Raw genomic sequence first — 20,784 nt, forward strand, 5'->3', positions numbered from 1 at the left:
CCAGGGACAGAGTTTAGGAGAGGCCCCTTACAATTACACAGGATTCAGGAATGCAGAGCACGAACCAAAGCAACATGCAGCTGAAGACGAATGCTCACGTCCCCGTTTTGGACGTTCAGCTCGCACCACCTGACACAGAAGGTTTAGGGATAAGCAACAAAAAAAAAACGAGTAGGAAAGTTGATCTTTCATGAAGTTCTGTTTTCGGTGAGCCCCCCAAAAAAGTGAGCCACAATGCAACAAACGTCTCCTCAACGCAAACTGCACACTTCTGCAAACAATTAAGTGTTAACCCAAGAACTGTAAGCTACTCAAGAGAGAGGGAGAAACGCACGGAGAGAGAGAACGAAGAGGGAAAGAGAGAGAGAGGGGTGCTTGTGCACAATTACAGCAGGGATTTATGGCCTGAGAAACAATTTATAAATCACAGCGCCTGAGCTAATGTGCTCCAGATTGTTCTCCATGCAGCTGCAATTTTGGTCTGCGTGAAACGGCATAATAAACCTGGCTTCAGGATATGTTTGGGTGGGGGGTGGGAGGGGGTGGGCAGGGAGAAAAGTTGAGATTGTGGGTGGGGGCTGACAAGGGTGAGGCTATGGGCTCACAAAGTTTTGAACAAAGAAACGGAGAAGTTTTTTGTTTTTTTGTTAGAAATGTGACTGACGTCGACAGAGGACGATAAGATAAATGTTTTTGGGGAAAAAATCTTGAATTCTACAAATAATATGAATTAAAAGGTGTTTTCTTATGTAATAATACGACACAGTAGCTGCACAACAAAAGCAATTAAACAAATCGAAAACCGTAACTGAGTAATTACACAAGTTACCACTGAGACACAATTACAGTTTAAAAGCCCAGAACCTAAGCTCCTTGTGAAACTGTGAACTATTCCTTAACCATCACACACGTGTTAGTGAAAATTAATTTGAGGTTATAATAAGAGGAGACAAATGTTGCAAACTGATCCCTTCATTGAGACCGCACGTTGGTGTGGAAGAAGAGATCGGATGTGCTGAGGGGAAGCCTGGGCTTTTGTGGCCACTCAGCCAACTGGCCCTGAACCTTAACCTCTAACCCTTCACCCTGGGAGGCAAACAAAGCTCTGAGTGACATCTGAAACTAGACACTCTGTGGGGAGAGAGTGTCTGGACAGGACTCAAATAACCCCATTAACTCTGCAGAAAAGATTTATGGCTTTTTATTCTGCCCCTGCAAATCGCGAAAGCCGAAGAGTCGCACCAATCTGTCAAAAACAATCGAGCAGTTAGACTTGTGCACCGAGTTACATCTTGTTTATTGTGCAATATCGCCATCTTGAACAGAGATAAACAAGAATGCTCCATAATGAGAGAGGAGTTGTGTTTAGCAGCGACAAACACATATGCAAGCAGTTAGTGTGGAGCAAAATAAATTCTCCTTAATACGAGCAACATGAAGGTAATCTTCAGGCAGTTTTAGGAGTCACTGATGCATTTTCAGCAGCGCCGCTGATGGAGTCTATACAATGGGTTACGTAAACAGGCCCCGGCATTAGCACACTGTAAACACAAACAGACAGAAAAGTTGATGGTAAATGTGCTTCGGTGAATGTGGGCCTCCGTCGCCAGAATGCTGAAAGCCACTGTAGTATTTAAATCAGGCAAGGAGGGAGGAAGACTGGGCCAAGCATTCTGTAGCTCAGCTGTGAGGCTCTAAGCCGTTGCCCTAGGGTCTTTGTCCTGCCTTTCAGGGCAAGTCTGAGGTAGTCAAAGACCCTATTCATGACCGGCGCTCCCCCTGCCAACACACCCATACAGCCCCAGTCAAGTCAGCCGAGAGCTATAGAGCCTCCCCAATTCACACGAGAATCAGACCTGCCCCTAAAGCCTGCTTCAGGGATTTCCAATAGCCAGCCCCTCCATCCCATGTACAAATCAAACAAAAGGGCTCCTTGGCCTACTCCATGTCATATAGGGCTGATTAGATCTTTTTTTCTAATGTAGCTACTCTAAATTTGAAGCAAATAAGTCAGTCACATTTGTAGGGATTATGTCAGAGGAGGCTCGGAGCTGCCATCCAACCCTGCTCCATCCATCGCCGTCGCCTACTCCGAGACCCGCCTCGCTCTCCATCATCAACAATTCTCAAAAAGATAGGACGCAAAAGATCAACCTGAGTACATGATCGAATCCCCAAATCTCAGAACAAAGAAACCCAATCATGCTGATCATCTGAGGCAGTCACAAGGGGGAAATGGTGCTATCGCTAAAGAGTGTCTTATGTCTGAGGAGCACAAGGCCCCTAACCACAGCCATTACTCATAACTAATCAAGAACATTAGCTCATAATTTTAAATTGAGTAGATAAGGTCAGGAAAGAGTGATGCATCCTGAGGCCAAGCCCGATGTAAAAAATATCAGCCCATCAGAAGCTTCTGCTGCTTCTGCTGTTTATTCTAACAGGATCCACAAGTCTGGCCGGAGATAAGGAGGCTACACATTTTAGATGACTTGTGCCTTCGCTGAGCTTTAATCGAATTTGATGCTCTGCAGAACATTGTGACTTCTTAACAAGTACAATTGGTTTAAGAGTGTAACTGGGGAAGCAAGGGGCACCCAGTGGTTAACTTATTATCAATATGTGGCCTCATCTCATGGGGAAATTGTTCTTATATATGTATTAACCTCTTCCTATAGCAAAATAGCTGTATCACACTATAACTCAACAATACAAGGTCTGGGCTGTGTATGATTTATGTGAAAAATTGTGGACATAGCTGAGTTCCTGTGGAACCGCAGTATTCCACATTAACATATGCATGACATCATTGCGTAATATCAGACCTTCATCTGTGTGCACATTCTATTGGACACACTGCAAGGACTTTTTACTTGGGAGCTGGCAGGATAAATTTCATTGAATGTCCGTTCTGGCTGATTCGGACATTTTGCGTTCACACAAACACAGCTCCTAAGGGTAATATGTAGAAAAGTTCAGGGTTGCAGTGCATGTGTTAAGGCATCTTTTGTCTCACACACAGCGTGCACGTCCTCCGTCTGGGTAAAAAACTGCTGCTCCGCCTCTCTGCCCCTCTGTGAGGAGAGTAGACATAGAGAGAGGTGTGCCTGGAGACTGCCTTCTATGGAAAGTGGCTCAGGTTTGTCCGAAACGTCTCTAGATTTGGTTTATTAAGGTGTCCAATAATAGAAACTGTATGGCCAAGTCATTTTTAAAGAGCAAAGGCCAATGGGAAAACTCAGCTGGCCCACAAATCGTGTAACATGATCAGAAACTATCACTCATGGACATCTGTGGCCGGCCCAGCCAAAACAATATAAATTAAATGAAATAGGTCATGGAAATCCTGTACAAATAAACACATTTATGTTTAGAGAATACATTTACGCTGACAATAGCAGCTAAAATAACTACGATAAAATCAGTTTTGACTGGTTCCACCTTCAAAACTACTGGTAAAACTAATGATTATGTACTATATATGCAAAATTCAACTTCAACCCCTAAAATACATCATTGTATGTAAGAGAATCTTAGTAAATGTATCTCCCCGGTGTGACACGTGTACTGTTTTCAACATGGAAACTTTCCTGTGGTTCTCTTTAAGATTTTTGTAGCCAATCATACGATCCACTACATGTGTTTTTAGAGGTAAAATCGGATTACAGATGGCACGTCCCTCTCAGCAGTTACAGCTGTAAGTTTATAGAATGTGTACGTTTCAGTCATGGAGTCAGACAGGTCCATGCTACAACTTAAGCACAATGCTATATTGTCATAATCATCTAGGGAAGTAAAAACTAACCCAGTCAAATGAACTGGTGAATGCCTCTGTGCAGTGGGCCACACGTGATTGCAAGTGCAACATGTTGAAGTGACATTTATCCGCCGGTGGACTTGAGCCACACCAGCAGACCCAACCTGCTGCTCGGTTACAGACTCAGAGCGAAGCAGCCAGACTGATTTATAACTTCAACAAGAAGAAACAGCTGCACTTCTCGCTGTCAACTAACCTCATCCTCGACGGATATCCATCCACTTCTTAATTTAGTATGACCACTACAACCTCACTGATACTACACACATACTGTATGACATGGCCTTTAACAGACCGTCTGCAGGGAGGGAGAGTTTTATGCCCTGTACGTGAACTGAAGCGAATCCTGATACAAATCTTATAGTACTGATGCTACGTGCATGATCTGATAGACTCCTGCTGTTTGCTGATTGGGCTGCGACTGCCTCAAGGTCTGGAAGCCGGCCCACCTCGGGATAACAGGCAGAGGAATCGCAGGACCCGTATCTGCCCCAGTTTATGCTCCCACCACCACATCTCATCAACAATCTCTCCTCCTGCCTGCTCGCTCTCCCTCTCCTGCTGCCTGCAGAGCTTAAACTGAAAACAGCTGCTTGGAATACCAGACTGATGAAACCCTGTTTGGAGATTTTTCTTTTTCTTCCTGCTGTATAATCACGTTTTATTAGCATGGAGCGAAGCATTTAAGGCACAATTATGGAGGGAAAACATTTCTTTATGTGAGCTAAACAGTAGTGGTTATAGGTATGAAAAAGGCCCACATGCACGTTTATGGGACAGTCCACACAGCACAGTTTACTGTCATTCCCCCTGCAGTTTCATCACTTACATTTATTATACAGTGTGCGGCTGCAAGTAAGAACTATGTTCATTATCGGTTCATCCAGAATGTCTAAATTCTGTCTTCTAGATCTGAAATCAATTAACTGATGTGTTGATCAACAGAAAATGTATCTGGTACTTCTTTGATTAACAATTGGTTCAGTATGTTTTAAGCAAAAATTCTTCCCGCAGCTTAACGAATAACGTTTACTCTAATTACAGTGGCAAAGGGGTTTTGTGTACTTTAACTTGATAGTGTATTTTTAAAATCTGTACTTTAGTATATTTTACTTTGCTATACTAGTACAAATAAAAGTCACATGATGAAGTTATGATGTAACTTGTGAGACCACGGCAAATAAAAAAAAAGGTAAATAAGCAGCTGCAGCAGAAAAGATGCCGCTGATCTCTGGTAAAACACTGAAGGTGGATCCATCACTGAGGTGTGCGCTACCTTTATAATCCTGCAGAGCTCATCCAGTTCAGGGTTTGAAAATGTAGGAGTCTGCAGGGAGACAGAGCGTCTCAGTGGAGAATATTTATATTATCTATATCTATAATCTCTTATTATAGTTTGCATTGAGTATGTTGTGGATGTCTTTGCAGTGCATTGGTCTCAGAGTGACGTTCAGACAGGTGAGTGAAACAGATGTAACTGTACCTCTACATTGACAACTGCTCGGGCTTTGTTTGTGTTTGTCGGCTGAAGACACCAGAGTTTATGTTTTTATACATCTCTACATTTATTCTGACGCTAGTTTATTAATATGCGGCAGCTATTTGATTTATGTAGTTTAATATTGCTATGGAAAATATATGGACATGCCGTGGTGTTGACATACCAGGGAGAATTAAAAAAAATCTTAGATTTCAAATATTTTCATTATTTTTATCATTATTATCAGCATATAACATTTCACACCTCAATTTTTTTTCCCCATAAAAAGTGACGCATGGAGTAGATATTAAACTGACTTACTTTAAAAATGTTATCTGAGTTAAAATTAATTTAGATTCTACTTGAGTAAAATATAGTAATAAAGAGTACTTCTACTTGATTCCAAATTTCTAGTTATCTTCCTACCACTGAGAAAATAATCAACTAATTAAACTCAGTAATTTTGTTTGACTATCATAGAATAAATCAATATATATTCAGCTTATTACATGACACAGATATGAGAATAGAAATGACTAAGATCTCATGTTTGTTTTTACGGGATAAATTCAGGACTGCGGTCACCTGGGAGAAAGGCGGACTCCGCTCTTGACAAATCTAGGATCCCTTCCCCCACACAGAGACTCCATGTTAATGACATTAAACAGACATCGATAACCTGGGATTCACATAAAACACGTTTCTACGTCCATCATGCAACATGTGTCAAAGCTTTTGTGTCACTTTTTCTGATCATTTTTATCCGCATGGAGACGGTGAGGTTTGAATTCCCTTCAACCTCAACTCCTCTGCCACTGAGTCTCGTACCAGCTTAACCCTGCACCACTGAATGTGTTAGGACATGACCTGCAGTTTCCTCCGCAAATAGGTAGACGCTTTGCTTTTATATCCAAGTCTGCAACAGGAGTTTGTTTGTTCATATATTGAACAGACACAGTCGACATCTTTAAACACTTAAACCGCTGTAAGAAAAGTGGAAATCTTGGTGTGAGCTCAGGTGTGTTAGACGTGTTCACCTCTGGCCAACTGTCTCTCAACTCAAACACAAGTTTGCCCCAACATTTTTCGCGAGGAGAAGCAACGCACCAAACTATGCAGCAGCTCTGGCCAAACATAGCAAATGAGAAAAACACATAAATTGATAAAAACACATTTGCACACATATTCATCTTGGCACATCAAAGGGATTCATTGATGTCACTGAACATGGGGAGTCTGCGGCTGGAGAGGGGAGATGTTGGTTATCCATTCCTCAAAGGGTGCTGAGATGCTCCTGACGGGCCCCACGCTCGAGAGCCAGAGAGCGCTATAAACAGAATTTCTAATGTCAGGCGGAAGGGTGGGCGGGTGGGTTTAGGTAGCGAGCGGGCTATGGGGTAGCAGGAGGAATTGACGCCAGCTCACACTTTCCGCCGAGACCAAACAGGGAAGGATACAGACCAGGACTGACACCATTTCACATAGTTCTACAAGAGTGCTGTTATGAAGTGAGCATGAGCACAAAATGCAAACTGCTTGTAAAACTCCACAGGAAAGATTCTGCAAGAAGCTGCTCAAGCTGCAGAGTTTAAGTGGCTCGTTGGTTGCGTCACCAGTGATTTATGTGTAAAGTGGAACATTAGAAACATGTTATGGCAATAAAATTACCTCAACCCTCTACTTTGGTTTGTGTTACACTAATTACACGTGACCTTGATAACCCCTGTGTGCTATAAATGTTGCTGAGATATACAGTTGTTTAAATGCGTAAAAAAATGTAAGGGTAATCAATCAAAATACCCCATTTTTTAAATGTCAAATTATATCCGAAGCATCTTCTCATCTCCCGCAAACAAAACTGCATCCATTTAATATTTCCAAACGTTTTTTTTGCCATTTTCAATTCAATGTTTTCAGGCACAAGCAAAGAGTTCATTATCAAAATAATTCACTCCCGGCAAGAGCTCTTAGCCAGCGATGGCATTTCTGCGGTCACTGGCGATCTGTTCCTAATTGAACAGGGCCGCTGAAATGATGTCGATGTGTTTAACTTTGAAGAAAAAAATCTTTCAAAAACTATAAACCCTGTCAAAAATGTTCGCTCTGTTGACACAGCGCTTGGTTGCAAAAATATTTGTCCGCTAACATTCAGGGCTACAACACTGAGGGTTGTCTGAAAGTGAGCCCAGTCCGGCACACTGTTCCCTCTGTTGCAAGAGTATCCACATAGCCTCACCTGAATGCCCCCCTCCCCCTTCCCCCACAGACTTTACACACACACAAACGTGCAGCACGCATGGATGCATGTGTGCACATTCACACACACGCAGCAAGGTGAGCAAAATTCCAAGTGAGCCACCTGATGAAAAGACACCTCAACACAAACAGGCTTTGCTTATGCAGGGAGAGGCCCTTTTATTCAGCGGGACAATGTCTGTGTTGACTTTTCTTTGTCTGCACATTTTTAAGCACCAAAAGCAGCAGAAAGAATGGGAAGGGAAGAAAAAAAAAGAAGTCAGAGAGGCATGCAAACGTAGCCCCTGACATGTTCAGACTAATACAAGCTCTCCATTCATATTTCAATCTCCAACTATTTTCTATTCAACAATCATGCCCGGTAGATGGAGTGTCCCACTGCAGGATTTGATGAAGATATATTTGAGTGGCTAACCTCGCTCTCACTCACTCGCCACCTCTCACACACAAGAGGCATTTCCCTCTTTAGTGACGATGATGATGTACTAGCAGAATTATCTCAGAGTGCGGGTGAAGCTGACAAGAGATGGCGTCAAGCGTAGTTAAATCTGGCACTGGTCGGTTGCTGCGGGGACAATGTGGCGATAATCACATCAATGAATCGACAAACAATGAGCTGGATTTGTCGAGTTGACTTCGCAGGGGGAAAAAACTCTTTTGGCTCCGCAGACCATGGCAGGCAGAAGTCTGGTGGAACATCTCTGCAAACATAAAACCTCCTCCTCAGCTCTCGGTGGATTACAGCGGAATGTCAGCTCCGAGCAGGCTTTAAATCAGTTATGCTTGGCCCCCAGGGGAACTCTGAGCTGATCCCATGTAGGCCTGTCTCTCATTGCTCATGATAGGGTTGCCACATCCAAATTTAAAAGTTCAGGCCTCAAATCCTTCATGTAGCACATTGCGGAGTGAAATTTGCTGCACGATGACTCTTGTGCAACATCTTGTATCTGTTATTTAACAGGGTGTTCTTTTAAATACTGCTATGTATGTAAGCATTATACTGCTCCTCATAGCTTTATCATTACGCAACAGTACTACGTTGTCAGGCCAGAAGGGGGAGTTGTAAATAGATACATGCAGGAAATGTAAAAATACACACAAAGCACACACTGTTCTATCTACAATTACCAAATAATATTTAGGTCTAACATGGCCTCACAGCTACAGTATGAAACTGAGGTTCTACATGTGGAAATAAAAGCCATGGATTCCTAAACTTCCCACGGGATCAATAAAGTATCTATACATCTATCTCTGTTGACTAGCATCGCATAATGTGATTGAGAGATGTTATTTTAATGTGCATCATGTAGGGATGCACACTTTTTGTTGGCTAAATGATTGACTGTTCCTACGCTCACTAATTTGTCTGATCGGTACTAATACTGGCCAGTTTAAATTATAATTGAAATTTCATTAACGTAGAAAACTAGCTCACGGTTGCGTCTGAGATGTTATGCAGTCACCTGCCACTAGATGGAGTTGCAAAAATCCCTTCTCTCCCCACGCAATTTAGAATAATAAAAACTAGCATGTTAGAAACTGAAGAAAGATGGCATCTCGTTACATCAGTAAGTAAGTATTTTTATCTAGAAAAAGAAAATAAGGTGGGGTGTAGGCTGTGTCAAATTACATTACATTACATTTCATTTAGCTGACGCTTTTATCCAAAGCGACTTACAATAAGTGCATTCAACCATGAGGGTACAAACCCAGAACAACAAGAATAGAGAAAGTACAATTTCTTCAAAAAAAGCAAAACTACAAAGTGCTATAAGTAAGTGCCATTTAAGTGCTACTAAATTGTTAGTTTAAAAATGTTATTCAAGGTATAGTCGGAAGAGGTGTGTTTTTAATATGGAATATGTGTAAACTTTCTGATGTCCGGATGTCAATGGGGAGCTCATTCCACCATTTAGGAGCCAAAAAAGATGCAAATTAATTTGCATCTTGACGTTCGCCTGAAATTTGAGAGGGCTACTGCTGCTAGCACTGCTAAGGTTAGCCACAACTAATATGTCCCTGCAGACATGCTGTGATCCTGATTTCAGCTTTCATAACTTTCAGTATTATCTTATTTTTAGTATCCTAAATTTAAAATTCTATTTAATCATCAAAAAAATGTGTCATTTGGAATATACTGTCTTATACAGCATGCGTACAAACTCAATCCACACCAGTTATAAAGCAAATCTGTCAGTAACAGCAAGGCTTTCAAAGACAAATAAATCTTATTTTAAGACCGAGAGAGGTGGCAACACTAATTAGTTCACCCTGTGGGCAAGTTTTATCTCACAAGCCCATCAGCATATATATCCCACAGAACAATACTGCATGATCAACTGCCGAGCTCATTAGTGACACTAAGTCATTGGCCTGACGTGGGGGCAAGCCACTTGTAAATATCATCCAGTATATCCGACTGTATTCAACTTTATCCACAGGTGTAAACAAACCAACCCCTGACTTTGCGCCTTAACAGGCACTGAAACAATCCTCTCATCAATCAAATGCACTGCATTCACACTAAGCCGCGAGCACAGAGCAATGTAGGGACCTTCAGACATCTGCTAAGTATGCCAGCCATTGTCTGCCTGCTTGTTTTCTGCCACGGCGATGATTGACACAGCCAGCTCACTCTGTCCCATTGACCTCATTTCTTCTTCCATAACATGGAGGATTATACCTTCAAATTTTAAATCCTCTCCAATTATTTGCTACTTTGTCACGAAGAACCAGAACAGCCGTTTTGATTTGCAGCTTTTGTTTTGCTGGACAAGAAACACAAGGTAACAAGAGGGTTCCATAGGACTGATACAAGTCTAAAGAAAGCAGAGACATGGTAATAGACTGATAAAAATCCACTCAATTACCAGACAAACCTAATATAATACTATTGGTTTGTTAGTAACTTTATAGTTCAGCAATTTATAGTTTAACTATTAGGTTTTTTTCCTTATTATGTCAACCAAAATTTTCAGAAATAAAAATATAGTAAATATAATGAGGGGAAAATATATTATTCCTAAAAAATAGTACTCGAAAGCATGCACATGGTGGTATTTATCCCCTAGTGTGAGGAGAGTGGCCATTTAGTTAATGAGCTCCAATGGAGACCTCCAATGAAGCCATCAAGGCTGCTCAGAATAACAATGGTCAACTAACGCCTTTCTAATTGAATGGAAGATACAGGGAGGAGAGGGGAGTGGGCCTGGAACACTGAAAAGGAGACAGAAAAAATAGGAGGGGGTGGTCTTTTCAGTCAGATGCCTCCCAGGCCTTAACGAAAGTACTTTTTTTGTTTGTTTTTTTTTTTGGGGGCATGCATTGGGGGATGGACGAGCTCGGAGGAACTCTGCTCTCCAGCAGGGATTATTATAAGGAAGTTTGCACAGTCCCATTTAAACTGTACTGAATGGGCTACGCTTCCAAGCAGTGTTGGGTTGAATTGTTTAAAAATGTGTTGTGTTTTTTTTCTTCTTCTCCGAATCCGTCGTCATTTCCTCTGTCATGTTCTTTGACCATAGTATGGGATTTTATCACAATGAACGTTTTTGTGCGACTTCATTGTGGATGTTTGCATCATTGCTAACTGGTGTGAAATTATGGTCACTCCCAGCTCTTCACTAGCTGTAAGCCATGTTAAACGTGATATTTATAACTAGAAAACACTTTCTCTGGAAAAAACATACTGCACAGCGGCAGCAGCAAAAAAAAAAGCATGCATGTGATCAGTATTTGAGCTCTTTCACAACCAAAGGAACAACTGGGGTCATGCAGCAAGTTGTGCATCAACAACACTAACATAGGACTGTCAGCCTCATCAATACATTGTCATTAATACTGTGGTGAAATGCGTCCCATATGAGTCAAAGCGAGGTATTACACTGATGTTACTGCAGGATATGAATGTCTTGTTTTTTAAATTTCTGGCAGAAAATGTGTGCACAAAGTCTAAAAATACACCAAGCTGCAAAGTAAAGAAATACACCTACTTTAGGAAAGGGATCACAGTGGGAAACTTGAAAATAATACCTTGCACCTCTAATGGACATTTCACAAAAACACCAGCAAAATATCTGTCAGCACATGAGATAAAATGAGCTTTAGCAAGGCGAGGTCACAATAACGACTGTAATTATGAGATCCAGTGAGAGCAGCGCAGGGTGTTTTCACTGAGAAATTGCCATTAATCCTTTTAGAATGACTGATGTGTGTGAACTTTGAGCCGAATGAGAAGTTGTCAAATGCAGGCCCTGGTGGAGGGCTGGGTGGCACAGAGAAATTTATATCCCCCCTCCAAAAAAAAAGAACAAAGAAGTAGTTAGTACTCCTTGAGAGGCCACTCGGAGGGAATATGGCGGTGTGTCAGTGTGCAAGGAACTTTTACGCACGGCCAAACTTTTTTTTCTCCTCCCGTCGCGCTGAGTGCAATATAAAGAGGATAAAGAAACATCCACAGCCACACTTACTGTTCTGGCACTGGGGGACAGCGAGCCGTTGGATAGGTAGGGGTTGGAGAGGTCTGGGATCATGAGGAACGGGTAGCCAGGATAGTGAGGACTCTTAAAAAAGCCTCCATCTTGCTGCCTCCTCAGTGCTGCAGGGGTATACACAAAATAAGGAGAGTCATGGTTAATGCAGGCACTAAAAGTGGCACAATCACCAGCTCCAGCACAGAAAATATGAAGGTGTTTTTATTTGTTTTTACCTTCACTGAAGTAGTCTCTTGTTTTCTCATAACTGTCTGAGTCCACTCTGGTTTGGGGGCGCCTCTCTGCTTGCTGACAAGGAGAAAACACACACACACGCGCAGGGGAAGAAAAACTATATTGAAACTTTGCAGCAGCATTCAAAAAAATCACACCCCTTGCGATGGAGGCTTGGAGAACATTGTGCATGCTGTTGCACGGGGGGGGGGTCTTCTTACCTCCGAGTCTGACGAGCTGCTGTTGTTTTCCGACTCGTTCACCAGGGAGGACTTCACATCATCCAAGTCCCTCTCCGCGGACACATTCTCGGAGATCTTCTCCTCCTGCTCCCCTTCGTCTTTAAACGATATCATCTCATCGTTGGCCCCCAGGTCGTCCCCGCCGCCTCCGTTCAGCTGTGGCATGTTGGCACAGCAGTGGGTGAAGGATCGCACAGGGGGGAAACAGCAACGGCTCAGCAGCTATTCACTTCTATTATATGTATACAGCTTCTCAGGCGAGCGTAGTCCAAAACGTGCCACCGGAGCGAGTCGCACCAAAACTACAAGGAGCTGTTCATGTTTCAAAACTCCCTTTTCATCCCCTGAACGCGGCTCCGTGGTCCATGGCGAGCCTCGCGACAACAGTAATCCACAGTTTAAAGTTGCGACACGGCCGCTGATGGGAAAAAATATCGATGGATAATTATGGCGTCGGTGGCCGGATGCGCAGCGCAAACTTGGCAAAGTTTCGCCTCCTCCGCAGCTTGTGGACAACTTGTGGCCCCCGTGTTTGTTGCTGCTGCTGCTGCTGCTGCTGCTCAGGAATGGAGGGAAGGGGCGGGGGGCTTTCTCTCTCCCCTTACGGATCCAAGAGACCACAAGAAATACAACTCAAGTCCAAGCGCCTGCTCAAGGAAGAAGAAACACGTCCGATTTCATCTCCTCATATCCAAACAATGGCTCGAGTAGAAAACAGAAAGAGGACAAAAAAAAAAAACCAACGGCCAGGCTGCAGCTCAGTCGTCTTCACTTCTCTCGCGCTTGTTTTCTTCCCACAAGTTTGTTTTTCCTGCAACAAGCTCGTGAAGTGGATAAAAGAAGAAACCAACTAATAAACAAAAAGCCGATGCGATATGTAAGTGTGAAATGTTTCAGCTGAACGTGGTCGCCCTCTCCCTCCACATCGCTGCCGGGGAATGCGCCCTGAAAAACTACTTGGTTGTTCAAGTGGAAGAAAAAGCGCAGCCCGTCCGAACAGGAGGAGGAGTTAGAGCTGAAAACCGACACTTCATTCACCAGCGTGGAGATCAGCCACAGTCTTAACCCTCAAACCCCCGCACCACATCTTTTTATTATTATCGTTTCACTAGAGTTATTATTAAGTATTCATTACAACAACAACAACAACAAAAACAATTATAAAAGTAATAATAAGAATGATAATAATAATATTAATACATATTTTATTCATTTACATGTTATGTTCATCAAAAATAATTGAATCCAGGGGCGGTTCCATGGGTAGGACCAGGGGGGCACTGGCCCCAGTTGAACTCTGATTGGCCCTCTTACATCCCCCTGTCTTGTCAGTAGTCTTGTTACTTAGAATAATCTACTAATTCCAAGAATTACTGTGAGATTTATTTCAGAATTTTTTATTTTAAATCTTTACAAAAAAAGTACAAAATGTGCTTCAACAGGGAATCATTTTCTAAATGTATTCAAAGATGTGTGGCATTTATAAAGCTAAGCGAACCTTACAGCTTTTACACCAACATTTGTGTGTACATGCAATTTTTTCAACCCGGTAAAATAAGACGATGAACTCCTTCCTCATTGCCAGTAGAGTTTGCCTCTGACTTTCCCCTGGTGCGTCTGTTCGACGTCACAGAAGCATCAACAGAGACACTCTCTTGTCGCTGTCTTGCCAAATCAGTGCATTCACCCATTTGTCTTGTTTCCCTCACTGCCGATCGGAGGCAGAGCCGGTAAAAAACATTTGTCTAATGCAGAGTCATTTGAACCTGGAGTGAATCCCGATTGAATCAATTCCCATTGCAGACAAAAGCCAGATGTAAATGGGTGTTTGTGGGTTTTTTGACCAGAGGAAAAGGGGCTTGATTGCCCCTTCTGTGTAAAGTGTGGCCCCTTTATGGCCTACGCCACAATGTTGAAATGTTGAAATCAACATATGACAATATGCACGAATTATGTGTGTCCCTTATTATGTTTTAAGTACATTTAAAATTGAGATAAAAATGGATCGTGTGGTGAGAGCAGCCCAATATCTCTTGTGCTGTCAAGTCGAGCGCCACAGAGACCACACTGCCTCTGTCTGTGTGAAAATGACAGGCCAGTGAGAAAGTCCTAATTATACACTGCCATGTAAATTGCATGTCTGCATGTCGTGAAACAATACGCTGGGAAAGATAAAGCTCAATAACACCTGGGATAAGCATGGCCTATTATGGCACAACTATAGGCATGACAGAGAGTGAGGCAACACGCCCCTGAACACCCAGGACAAGCCCGTTGCACTTTTTCTCTCTCTCTCTCTCTCTCTCTCTCTCTCTCTCTCTCTCTCTCTCTCTCCCTCTCTCACTCTCTGCCTCTGGCCCCATTGTTGATTTGAGGAACAGGATTGGAGGCCTGATTTTGCAAGCAGCCTTGGAAGAACAAGGGAAGTGGTTGCAGCTTTTTTCTCTCTCTCTCTCTCTCTCTTTCTCTCTGTGGAATAACCTGCGCATACATCTGAATCACTGCATGTTTTCAAATGCATTGAAAGAAATTTTTAACATTGAGTCTCGCAATGTTTTCCAAGTTGTACCACACAGAAGTTTGCTGAAGTTTTTATTCTTTTGGAAAAGTTACTTTCCTCATCCTGTCTTCGTCTCTCAGTCCAAATCCACCGGACCTCAGACTTCTCTTAACTTCTGATGCAAGTCGACAGGCTCGAGAAAAGAAGTCACTGATGCTGTCGACTGCATGTCAGCAAGCAGAGGGTTGACTGACAATTCGGCAGTGTCTCCACGGGCCTCATTAGATCCCCACTCCTCCAAGGTGTTTGTGTGTGTGTGCGCAACATTGTGTGTATTTGTATTCTGTTAAAAGCAACATATACTGTAGTTGCATATTCCATTTTCTATGAACTGCATGCAGGGTAGTTAAAATGGTGGTTTTGTTATACACATAAATATACTTGTTTGCACTTGCATACACACACACACTCACGTACACACACACACACAGGCACACACACACACAGGCACACACACACACACACACACACACACACACACACACACACACACACACACACACACACACACACACACACACACACACACAGGTGAATATTTGCCCTCAGGGCTGCACATCATTGTTTTTCTGGGCTACTCTATACGGAGAATGTAACAGTGCATCCCCCAAAAGATGCACGGACTAGTTTGTTTGTTTGGTTCATCCACATTTATGATGCAAACCTTTGCTTTGGTTCCAAACTCCAACATATTTTTCCATACCCTAAATTAAATAACACAAAACCCTTGAAAATACAACAGATTTTCACCATAATATATCACATGTCACACATGTAATAGACTCTGCATGTCCCAGCAGGTGCAATTACAATCATTCTGTGCTCATGCAGCACAGCCTTATAAAAGATTAATACAGAAATCAAATATTAAAACAAGTCAACAAGGGAAAAATAATAATGACATGCATAAGCAGTTTCTGAACGGAAACACTGACGTTTCTCACACATGCCTAACTTTCTGCAGTGTGCCATGAAGCGCCACTGGCATTCAGACGGAGTCTTGTTCGCAGTAACCTGTAACATATAACACCTGTGTGATAAATAATAATAAAATGAAACTGTCCCTGAGGAGTTTTATTGTAAAATGAGACAGAAGAGCAAAAAATAAATAAATAAAGAGTTTTAAAAAAACCCCACATTAAATGGTCACTCTTAGTTCTGATTGGAAAGTCTAATTATTTCGTTGACAAATACATTTTCTGACTGCTAAATTTAATATGTAAGATTTTTTATGTTGGTACAAATCTATTCTAATTATTTTATAATGTTTCATTTTTATTTGCTTCTAATTGCTTTTAATTATTTCTTATTGTTTGTTAACTATTTTCTATTATTTGCCATTCATTCTACATTTTTAACTTGTCAAGCACCTTGTAACTGTGTTTGAAAGGTGCTCTTTCAATAAAGATGTTGTTATTAGTATTATTTACACTGATTTATTCATCAAGCCAGCAGCACACTGGGTTTTTTTTGTGTGTGGAAAATGTCCCAATCAAATGTAAGTTGAAAATGTATTTCTGAACACCTGCGACAGAAACGTATCTCCTTTTTTATTTACAGTACCGCTGGTATCCCTCCCTATACTCCCCATGACTGCCTTGTTAGAGCAGGATTGGTTGTAACTGGGAGTTGATGAGGGGTCAGGAGAGATGCGAACAGCCACAATCTTAGCCCGGGGGCAGATCGACTGGTGGCCAGAAAATTTATTCAGAGGATGCTGTCCCTGCATCTGCCTTACTTTGAAGTTGCTCTCTCAACTCTGGCTTGTCGTACGTGCCTGTGTGTTCATTTTTCCCCTCTCGCTATAAGAGGGGGGGAAAAAACCAGCAGAGATGGAGCACTACTGTGTGTCAATATACATGTGTGTGCCTCTGCATGTGATGTGTGTTCCTGTCAGGGTGCACGCGTGTGTGTGCATGTGTGTATGTGTATATGTGTGTGTCTGACGGGAAGCGAGAGTTGAGGAAAGAAAGCAGGCGAGGGAGGAGAGAGAGAGAGGGAGCGATGCTGCGTGCCAATCCATACTCGCTTTGGAGAATTCAAGGTCATCCTTTCATGTTTTGCCAACCATCGGTCAATCAGTTTCCAATCAAAGTGGTGCTTAATTCAGCAGTAATTCCCATCTCCTCATCACGTTCCTCGCCCCACTGTTTCCGAGGTGTTAAAGCAGTTCCCTCGTCTTCCCTCTGATCTGCTGCAGTGCTTCCAACATGTCTTGCCAGGCCAAACCCTCCCTGTCAAGCTCTCTAATAATACTTGTTAAAGTGTGTGGAGGACATGTCAGATCACACAATGTGCTACTGCTGCTTCCATCCATCTCACTTCAGGAGATTTAGGTATCACTTGATTGTCTTTGAAGTGTACCCTGATCATGCTCCTTCATTAATCCAGAGAGCCCTCCACAACGTCTCCATTTGGTTTTTGCACCTCTCACATTTTGGAAGATGGAGCAAAAAGAAATTGGGCAAAACATATCTGGATGATTTATAACAGATGTGTCTCTTTCTCAAAATCTGCAATGCTCCTATTCACATAAAACGCTTCATTAGCTTCACCAAGGAGGTTATGTTGTCTCCTATTTCCATTTGTTTATTGGTTTGTGTTGTTTGTTTGTGAACAAAATTACAAAAAAACGACAGAATTGATTTCCACGAAAATAGGCTGGGAGGATTTGGTATGGGTCAGAGAAGAACCTATACAATTTTGGTGTGGATCCGGATCTAGGAATGTTTTTTCACCTTCTTTAAGTTTCCCAAGGAATAAGTCAGGATCTTGATGAAAATCTTAATGCAGCTTTAATCGCTCCAAAGTTGTGGAACAGACTGCTGCTAGATTTCAAAGAAGCTAGTTCAGTAAACAACTTTAAACTTGCCAGCACTCCTGCGCTTTTATAATTATTGTTCTTTTTCTTTTCTGTTTTTATGCATTTTTTAATTCAATTTTTTTTCTTTTGAATTTCCTTTTCTTTTGAATGTCATGTTAATTACTTGTTACGTAGAAATCTTTTTTCTTATATAATTAAATTTGCACGTTGTTATATTTATAAACATTTTTATTAACATTTTTTATTTTGATCTATAATGTATGTAAATAACTTTGAGCTGCGTTTCATGAAAGGTGCTATGCAAATAAAGTGTATTATTATTATTTCTAAACATCTGGCATATTTAGGGAACTGATTTGTGTGTGAAATTTGATGCAGCTTCATTGATTTTAAGTGGACTTTTGGACCTTGGCGAAGGTTTAGCCATTAAACAAACAGCAATCCACTTTTTAAATAGAAAAATATATGGTCCCACCTCTACTTTCATCTATCCATCATCTACATTTTTCTAAAACATCCCAAGATGCATTTCCCCGTGCGTCAACTTTCTCCCTGACATCACAGAAGGATCAACAGATTCAAAAGATCAAAAACAAAACATTTGTCTCTTGCAGCGTACAGCAGGATGCAATGCAGATGACGAGCCCACGCGACTCGTTTGCATCACCACTCTGCTATATTACCTCAACTCCTCAGTCATCACACTAAGTATGGATGGGAGTGCCGCACGCAATCGTGGATCTCACAAAAATAACCTCATATCCGTTTTAATCCGCAGAAAGGTCCCCTTTCCAGGCTGGTATGGGCGTATGTGGCATTTAAGACTGTGTGAGGATATGATTAGATGACAGTTTTTACTGCCTAAAGGGTGTAACTGAAACACTAAACTGTGCAGAGAAGGGAAAATAAAAGACGGTTACAAAGTTTTATTCCTGCCTTTCTCCTTCTCTCTGGTGTTCTCTTGCGTTTGTCGTATCCTTTTTCCAGAAGGGTCCTGCAGGTTTTGTGACAAGAAGGAGTTCATCTGCAGGGGGAGAAAAAAATCTTTACATTTTTTTAATTAAATGATCAAATTAAAATTGTGACAAAAATGAATTCAATGATATATGGTCTGCCTTAACACGTTTCCGTGGAATGACTGAATATTACTCCATAAAGCCAATCAATGCTGCTTGTGCAAAGGATAAAACATTATGAGACTTAAAAGACATCAAACACGTCTGAGTCTTCCACTGCGGATTTACATCCTTGTTAAGAAGTACTCACTCAGGCCTCTTGACTGAAATACATGTCCATGTTTTTTTGTATCGCAGAGGATGCTTTTAAGGAGCATTATTTCTGTGAACTTCAAAGCCTGCCAAAAGCACTCTCCCTTTGGAGTGCAGCTTGAAAATGTACTTATATTTTCCAAATGGACAAGAAGGGGCCCTCACTGGTATTGAGGTGATGCTAATGCAATGTGGCACTAGTGTTCAGTGTAGTCCAGCACAAAAAAACACAGTCTGTATTAAACACTGTTAATCTTTTACTGGCTTGATTTTATATTAACTTTAATGTCTCGTTATTTTAATTACAAGAAGACTAATATACTTTTTATTTCTCTGTCTATATGGAAGTCTGTGTTTTATGGTGGAAGGGAAAAAAGAAGCACAGCTAACAATGCCAACAGGTCCTCATGGACACCGTTTACTGTGTACGGCTCTGTGGCTGACTCCTGTCCCCAAAGCATCAGTCAGACTCTTTCCAGATGCTGCATCCAGGCGTTCTGCTGTTGCCTGGTTTTATTGATCCAGTTAACATTAATGCTCACAAGGTCACAGTCTTCAACCGTCTGTGTTTTCTCAGCTGAGGACGCATTGCGCCGCTCCTCGGAGGACTGGAGATTCTTTTCTGTGATGTAAACCCTGCCCAAGTGAGAGGCTGTAGACTTATTTAATATGTCCGCAGTTTTTTTGGGGGGTTTTGTTTTATGAGCATTACGCAAATGAAATGGTTTGCATTATGCGTGAACCGTACGTTCCGCTGAGGCATGCACGGCTGCAGACAGCTGGAAGTAACTTGAGCCCCTCAGTCACTTATCAGCCCTGGCATCCCTGCCATTTCCCATAGCCATCTTCAAGCCAGAAGAATCCAGCCATTGTTTTCATCTCTGTGGGCCCTGTGTTAACTCAGCAGTGCCTCGCTGATTGTTGCTGAGATATTAAAGAAAATGGTAGATTTGTCTTTGTCCATATAACCCTGTCTTGTGACATCCAAGCTCTTGCTCCAAGTGCATGTGTGTGTTTGTGTGTGTGTTTGTGTGTCAAGGGGCTTCTACTTGATGCAGTTGTAGAGAGCAGCTGCACCTGCCCAGTATGTCAACAACAGGGTCTGGAGCAGACACTCAAGAAGAGAGGTGGCTTTCTCACCACTGGCCTCACTGAATCTGCTTACTTTCCAAAGACAACAATGATCACGCTGCTCGGCTGCGCCACAGAGCTTTTAGGCTCTATAGGCTTGGCGCCTGGTCTGTGTGGCCTCGAGATTATCTCCCGACTGAGCCCTCTACATACAAGCTTATTGGACTTCCTCACGCCCTCTTGTTTTTGTGGCTCTAGAGTTTCCAGGATGCTTTCTGACTGTCTGTTTTACACATAGAGACAGGATCCCCCGTGGGGGTTGTTAGGAGGTTACAGGGGGGCAGTTAAGGGGTCAGGGAGAAACTGTCAGTCTATTTCCCTTCTCTGGCCTTGGGAAACTGCACCACAAGTCTTTTGCATATTTTTAGCGTCCTTGCTGGTTTTGTCAGCGTGTATCCACAGGAGAAGATAAACTTATTCCCAGTCCACGAGGGCTTTTGATTTTCACATGGATTACTTATTATTAGTTCCCTTTTTAGTTTTTTTTTCTGTCTCTG

General features: G+C 42.1%; 1 protein-coding gene across 1 annotated transcript in view; it reads right to left on the reverse strand.

The window, feature by feature from the left end:
- tcf7l1b (transcription factor 7 like 1b) overlaps positions 1 to 13,478 on the reverse strand; it is a 35,568-nt gene extending 22,090 nt beyond the window's left edge. Inside the window, exons 1-3 of the mRNA XM_035165582.2 lie at positions 12,484 to 13,478; positions 12,265 to 12,337; positions 12,026 to 12,153 (exon numbers count right to left, since the gene is read on the reverse strand). Coding sequence (XP_035021473.1) covers positions 12,026 to 12,153; positions 12,265 to 12,337; positions 12,484 to 12,669 — 387 coding nt within the window. The 5' untranslated portion in view covers positions 12,670 to 13,478. The remainder of the gene's footprint in view (positions 1 to 12,025; positions 12,154 to 12,264; positions 12,338 to 12,483) is intronic.
- Positions 13,479 to 20,784: the final 7,306 nt, after the last annotated feature.

The sequence above is a fragment of the Hippoglossus stenolepis genome, chromosome 9, assembly GCF_022539355.2.
Source record: "Hippoglossus stenolepis isolate QCI-W04-F060 chromosome 9, HSTE1.2, whole genome shotgun sequence".
NCBI lineage: Eukaryota > Metazoa > Chordata > Actinopteri > Pleuronectiformes > Pleuronectidae > Hippoglossus > Hippoglossus stenolepis.